The sequence below is a fragment of the Etheostoma cragini genome, chromosome 5, assembly GCF_013103735.1.
Source record: "Etheostoma cragini isolate CJK2018 chromosome 5, CSU_Ecrag_1.0, whole genome shotgun sequence".
Taxonomy (NCBI): Eukaryota; Metazoa; Chordata; class Actinopteri; order Perciformes; family Percidae; genus Etheostoma; species Etheostoma cragini.
The window spans coordinates 8,538,069-8,545,587 of NC_048411.1; the positions used below are offsets into that span (position 1 = coordinate 8,538,069).

Below are 7,519 nucleotides of genomic sequence, written 5' to 3' on the forward strand. Positions count from 1 at the left end.
CCTTATGGAATGCACCCAATTACATTTACCATGTTCATGACAGCGTGAGCCAACGCTTAATGTGAGGACCTTCCTGCTCTACAACAAAACATTTTTACTTGCTCCTGGGATGACAATGGAAATGCAGAGTTTTTCCTACCAATCATGGGAACCCGAGGAAAGACCTGTATTTCCTGGAATGTGGTCCATTCGGAAAGAGATGGAGTGAACACAGGATGTCCTGAGTACAGTGTCCTGCAGCACACTGCATTGGAGAGAACAGAACCCGGCTGGTTGGCCTAAGCTGGTGAAAGAGTTGTTCACAGGGATTTTCTCCACATCACCACTTCCCCTGTTAAGACTCCATGATGGAGTGGGATTCCCCACTCAGGTTTTCCATTACACCTGTCTTCAAATTGTTTTCTTTTTTCTTGCATACATCTGTCAAATATCCCTGGGCATGTGTGAGGCTTATGGTCACCCTTAAAGCCTAAGGTACAATATGTTTTGTATCACTCTTCACTATAGTATTTACCTATTACACATTTTGACACATTCTCCCTATGGTCACAGGTCCACAATAACAGTGGTTTGAAGACTTCTCGGACGATATTTCACACCCGCCACCGCCTCCCTCTGGACACTCTCCAGCCGTCTTGAGAGGAGTGTCAATGATATCACGGTGGGGGCGGGGACATGTGTGTCTATAAGTACAGGCACAACACAGGGAAACCTCTCTATGAAGTAGAGCTGAGCTGTGCTGACAACAAGATATTGTAGGAGAGCAAGCAAGACCAGACGGGTGTACTTCTTGGTGCACAGACTCTGAACTGTGGATACATTTATTATCCTGGAGCTGACAAACAAGACTTCTTTCCTCTAGGAACGTTTGATGGTCAATCAAACACAACTTTTTACCTCTACAATTCTTTATTCCTTTGGAAGGTTTTTACCAGTTTGTCTTTGTTTGTTCATCTGCTGTAATCAAGATGCTCAGCATTGTTACTTTGCAGCAGATCATTTCCACCCTGTTTGTGCTCGGCAGTGCTGCAGTGATGGTGAGTTGCTTGTTTGTAACAGTTCACTTTGTTTAGTCCGTATATTTAATATTGCATACTGTTATCCTATTTTTGGATTTTTAATGTTGATGAAATCCCAATCCACCCTTTGTCACACATCCTAACCTGACCTCTGACTCTGATCCTCAGGCAGAGAGGGAGTGCCCGGCGGAGTGCTCCTGCACCCCCTCACCCCAGCCGTGCCCGCAGGGTGTCAGCTGGGTGACCGACCACTGTGGCTGCTGTAAAGTTTGTGCTCGGCAGTTTAATGAGGACTGCAGCGCCACCAAACCTTGCGATCACATTAAGGGGCTACGCTGCCATCTGGGGGCTGGAGGAGACCCTGAGAGAGGACTGTGTCGAGGTGAGGCCAACAACTAGGCTGAGTGAAAGCCCACATTTTGACCATATGCATTTGTTATAATAAAAAAACCTAACATTTTGGTTTTCTTTCTTTTTTCTTGTGCTATATTGTATAATATTTTTGAGGCTTTAAAAGTCTCAGAGAAGAAATACAAAATCAAACCTTGGTTGAATAGCTTACATCTCATGTCATGAGGAATAAAAAATGAACTACTTTTAAAGTTTCGAAGGCTCAAAGGTGTTCTGATCCTATCCCACTGGATTAGATTCTTGAAAGAAAGGAGAGGAGAAAAAAAATGGCCACCAGTTAACACAAGGCTAATAACCAGTGTTAACAAAAGATTACTTATTAAAGGAACCCTCCAATGAGAAGAGTTCCTTGAAGCTTTTGGAAGCAGAAATATAAGTCTTTAAAGTCAGAGAAAATAACCTTAGTGATACAAAACTTAACCAGAAAATCTGTGCCCAAAAATCAAAGGTGTTTTCAGGCCATGGAGGTTCTAATAAACGTTGCATTATCGGAAGCGTAGGATACAAGGTTTTTGGAGATTGACTATAGTAGGAATGAACTTAAAGAACATTTTGACCATTCTTTTTAAAATATAAAATTGCAATACAAAATCACTGCCGTACCTCGATGTTCAGAAAACATTAACAACATTTACAAAAGATATATCTCTGTGTGCAGTTTGACTTTACAGGCTATGATGCATGTGTTTGAGTACAAACGCAGGTTTTCCACTGTGTCCTATGTCTATGAAGGTCAAAGGTCTCTCTTCACAGCTGTGTTTCCTGTGTGTGTGTGTGTGTGTGTGTGTGCGTGTATGTATGTGTGTCTGTGCGTGTGTGTGTGTGTGTTGACAGCTGCGGCCCAGGGTTTGCCCTGCGAGTTTGGCGGGCGGGTGTACCAGCATGGCGAAGACTTCCAGCCCAACTGCCAGCACCAGTGCACCTGTATGGACAGGGTGGTGGGCTGCATGCCCCTCTGTCCACACCAATTGCCACTGCCCGACTGGCGCTGCATGCAGCCCAGGCTGGCCAGGCCAGAGGGTGGCTGCTGTGAGGACTGGGTGTGTGATGACAACAACCACATCAGTGAGGAGCCAGACGAGCTGACACACACCTCCCTACCAGACAGCAAGCCCCTTCTCAACCACATCAAGGCCTTGCTTCATGCCCAGCCGCAGTCTCGGCACCCAGCTGCCACCGGAGGGGCCACATTCAGAGGTAAACATCCCATTCTGTCCCAGCGGGGCTTTTCCTGATGCCTACCACCAACACCTAATATGGTCTGATGGAGATTTTCCTTGTTGATGTGTAGGAGATGGGCTAAACTCAGCTTCACAATCACTGAACACAAAATATTCCACAATATGATATGATACAATTGCATGGTTACACAAATCCACAAAAATAGTTTTGACCTATAAAGGTCAAAACTATTTTTGACCTGAAATTTCAAATTTCAAATGCAAGTTACTTTTTTGTAAAGTCAGAAGCTAAATATCTCTCTGTAACCAGTTCAAGATGGATTCCAAAGCAGTCTATCATCATCCTATGGGACCTATAGGGCACTATCTTGCACCCGGCTTGGCGTATTGCTTTCTTGCGGCAGCAGAAAGTAATCGCGCCATTGACCAACAAAACCTCTAAAGTCAATAGTGCAGCATTTTGTTGTTATTTTAACAGTGCATTAGTAAAATGCTCCTAGGCTTGGGCACAGCGTGCACACGATGCTTGTTACACACACAGGAAAGCGCAGCAACACACAGACATGCAGAATATATAAATGAAAATATTAAGGTGAAAATCCGCCATCATAATAGCAATGCGCCAAGGTACAAACACACCTGGCTTTTAAAGGGAATGGGAGATGAAACTCTGATGGTTTATTGCACGCCCAAAACACACCTATGAATTAATGAAGACACTTCATTAGACACTAATGAAGTACAACCCTTTTGAGCCTTGCGCCTGGCGCACTACCCTTTTTTCCGACTAACTAGCAAAACTTAATTTGGATTATTAAAATGTGTCCCATTGTTGTATATATATATATATATATATTGTTTGGGACCCAGATGTGGAAAACAATCAAGTGACTGACACCTCGATACCCAGGGTCTTCCCTGAGGGTATTCATTGTTTGATTGTAACTCATTGCTTTTGTTTTTTGGCTTTCCCACAGATATGGTGTCCTTCCCCATGTATGAGGTTTTACTCAAATCCAGCTGTTTCCCACAAATAACAGAGTGGACCGACTGTTCCACCACATGTGGGATGGGCATTTCAAGTCGAGTGACCAATAACAACCCAGACTGTCGGCTGGTCAGAGAAACCAGACTGTGCCAGATTCGGCAATGTGAGCTGCAGCTCTCTGCAGCTAGCAAGGTACGCTAAAGAAACACAGCCATTAGTCCAATACTTGTAGTGAGCTGGCTTTGAGATGATTATGCTATAAGTATAACTGGTATCTTTCAAGCTGGACCTTAGTTTCCCATGCGTTTGTGTCTAAGTGACTAATGTGAAAAAAATCTTTGAAATTGGTGCAGGTTTGAGCGAGGATGCTACAACCGGCAGCTGCAAACTTGGCTACAATGTAACTCTATTGGGCAAATGCACATCGTCAATGACCGTCCTCTTTTTTTTTCTTTTTTTTTTCTGACAGGCTGTTTGTTCTCGTTCTGAAATCTTGCAATGTCACTTGTTGGATGAACAGTGTGAAACACAAGTTGGGAGAGAGGAGCTCAGGGGAATTTGTTGTTTTAGACTACAGACAGAGTAGCTTTGTGTTATCTAAAAGATTTTCAATTGCACATTTCCAAATTGTGCCAACAAAAATGGCTAGCTACACTTTCAGCTTTCATAGACGTGACCTTTGGATACTAACAGGCTGAATTTGAGGCTAGTTGTGCTACAGCTACTAATGGAGCCTTACACCAGAGTTTCCACTAGAAAAAAATGGTGCTGGTCATGTGACCTGTAAGGTTTCATTTTACTGGTCAAATGGGAAAGTAAGTTCCGCTCAAATATTTTCAAATAATGCTTTTAAACACAGCAATTGATAGGCAGGCCATACTGTATATAAAGAAAAACATAATTAACTAACATAATTAATTAATAAACTAACTAATTAACATAAATTAAACATAACATAATCAATGCACATAATTGTGCCGATCTGAATCCAAAAAGAAATGAAACAATCCAGACTACAGCACAAACAAACTAGCTCATAAAAAAAGTGCCAACTTGAAACCCCAACTTGAAAGTGTCTTTCTGCAACTTGCGATGCACATAAGCCTCTGCCTTCCCCAAGGTGACGTTGCTGGAACACTGGAGACAGGTTTTACACATGTTAACTTTGACCAGTTTGACCCACTCTGGATAGATTTTACCGTAATTCCAATAAGTAGGCCTACCTCCCAGGCTGTTGAGAAAGGACAGCCTCCGTAACGGCAGAGAGCTGCCAAAATATGGCATTTTGAGGTGCGTCCGTGGCATTAATGTTAATGACACGGGCTGTAGCTGGTGCAGAGTCGTCCTTGCTGGCAATTTTTGGCTAGATATACGTTAGACCAGCCGCTGCTTGGTGTTAAGAAGTAATTCACAATATTTTGCCAATTGTTGTAAATCTACGCGAGTCTTCTGCATTCAATCAGAGCAAGAATGCAACATGTAATTTTTCCTTTATTGCATTATGCTACAGTCTACAATCATTTCTAAATGAAAAGATATGAGTGTAAATATATATAGTGAAAATCACCGTAGCCTAATTTAACATAATTCATATTGTGATGTGTGATCATTGGGATCGGAGAATGATCCTCATCAACGAAAACTCAGCCTCACACTGGCACTTGAAATCAGCATCAGTAATACACAATGCGCCCCCATTGGACGTCGTACTACACCGTTGTAGGCGTTGGAAGCGAGTTGAAAAAAATGGTGGAGAGACTAGAACGACTCATTCTGTCAGTGTCTGAATGTCCAATTCTCTATGACCTCTCAACTGAGGGCTATAGAGATATAAACAGAGTCTGCCAATCTCAATAGGAAATGAATGACTTCCGGTTGTTTCGCAGCCGTATCTACTGTGCCAATGCGAATGCATCGTAACACTCACTTGCAGGCCATTGGGTCTGCAGTGATCAGTTTGACCGGGGATGACTACTGCCAGCCAAAGAAAAAAAATCCTATTCCAAAACACAAGTATATGCAGTTCCAAGAGGGGAGAGCTGCAGACAGAGTGGATGTAAGCTAATGCTATTAGCTAAAGACACTGTGTTGACCTGGCATCAGTAAGTTACACACGCAAGCATGGCAGGATGACAGCAACCTTTCCGGTCCTCCATGATGTAGTCAGAAAACCATTTTGAGCCTGTCAAAAACAGTACTTTTAGTGGGTGCACATTGATGGTTCACATTTTGCTTTACAGGGTTACATTGCAGCCTGGTCCACAACTGCTGGTTACAAAATGCTTGCTCAATACTGGAGCAGTTTCAAAGGTTTTTGTTCATATTAGTCACTCAAATCCAAATACATGGGGACGAGGGTCCAGGTTGAAAAATACCCAAATTACCATGTAATGTGATTTTCACATGGTATGGGAAATGAATAATTAGATCAATGAATACTGCATTGTTCCATAATGAAAATGGAGTTTCATAATGTCACATTAACTGGTCTCTGTTTCTGTAATCCAGAAAGGGAAGAAGTGTCAGCGAACTGTCCGCCCCCAGGAACCGGTCACAATCACTTTTGCGGGATGCTCAACGACACAGCGATACCGCCCTCGCACCTGTGGGACTTGCACTGATGACCGTTGCTGCACACCCACCCTCTCCCGCACTGTGCGGCTGCGCTTCCACTGCCCTGACGGAGAGGGCTTCTACAGAAACGTCATGTGGATCCAGCGCTGCAGCTGCAATACAAGCTGTTGTATACCAAGCGGGCCCTCCAGGCCTTCAGTCAGCCTCCACAACGACATCCACATCTTCGGACACTGAGGCCGACGCTTCATGCCCAGTGCTGGCCTGGCACACTGGGCAAAGACTCTGCCCCATCCACCCAACACCACCACCAACCCCCACTCCTGCCACCCTCCTTCCCAACAAGGCAATACACTCGCTTGCACTTTAAGCTTCCTGCCAAAATGACATCAGTTTGTCCACACTAGAGATGTGTTACTTCTCTAGTACCAGGACAGCACTGAGGACAGCACACTGCAGTATGCTGCTGTGTGACTGTTGGCAACGAGCTTTTACTGAAACTTCTTTTATTTAATTGTAATTTTGTATCCTCCACGCAGAGGGCAATGTGAGAATTTGTCATACAGAAAGAAGGTTTTTTAGACCAGTAATAGAGAACATACTGTAAATGAGAAGTGATGTGAATTATGGACATGCATTTTGAATGATGAGGAAGAACTAGATGACATAACACATTCATTAGAGACTAGAGGCTATGTGTTCTTTAGTGCCTGTCCTTTGTGATAAAATGTTTATCTGTGTGTGTGTGTGTGTGTTTGTGTGTGTGTGTGTGTGTGTGTGTGTGTGCATGTGTTTGTGTGTGCGCGTCTATGTGTGTGTGAAAGTGTATTGATATGTTTGAAGAATGAGAAACTTACAGAGAATGTGCTCATTATGCTACTAAAGTATATAGATTAAAGCATATATATGGACTTCACTCTTGGTTGTGGAGTGGTAAATTCTATGATCACTTCATTTTTCGGGGTGTGATTTTATTTTGTATTTGTATGCGTGTGTGTCCTTCACAGTGTACACACAATGCTTTGCTTTAAGGAATAAAATGATACTAAATATTTAAGACGTGACACAGGTTTATTGGACTTTTGTTTTGTCTATTAACCTCTGCACATCAAATAAAAATGTATCAACCTGTAATATGTCTTGTTATTTTGCAAATGTTTGAATTAAGTGTATCCAAAGGTGTTGCTGTTGTTTTAGGGTTGTAGGTACTCACTGGATAGTATAATTAGGCACAAATTACCAACCCAAGGTTATTGAAACGACCATACACTGTATATATACACTCACCGGCCACTTTATTAGGTACCCCATGCTAGTAACGGGTTGGACCCCCTTTTGCCTTCAGA

General features: G+C 42.9%; 1 protein-coding gene across 1 annotated transcript; it reads left to right on the forward strand.

The window, feature by feature from the left end:
- The first annotated feature begins 241 nt into the window (after positions 1 to 241).
- On the forward strand, positions 242 to 7,307 carry ccn1l2 (cellular communication network factor 1, like 2). Its single transcript, XM_034871815.1, has 6 exons — positions 242 to 474; positions 631 to 1,037; positions 1,188 to 1,401; positions 2,265 to 2,627; positions 3,589 to 3,791; positions 6,108 to 7,307. Exons 2-6 carry the CDS (start codon positions 969 to 971, stop codon positions 6,408 to 6,410), a joined length of 1,152 nt encoding a protein of 383 aa, XP_034727706.1. The 5' UTR covers positions 242 to 474; positions 631 to 968; the 3' UTR covers positions 6,411 to 7,307.
- The last annotated feature ends 212 nt before the right edge of the window (positions 7,308 to 7,519 follow it).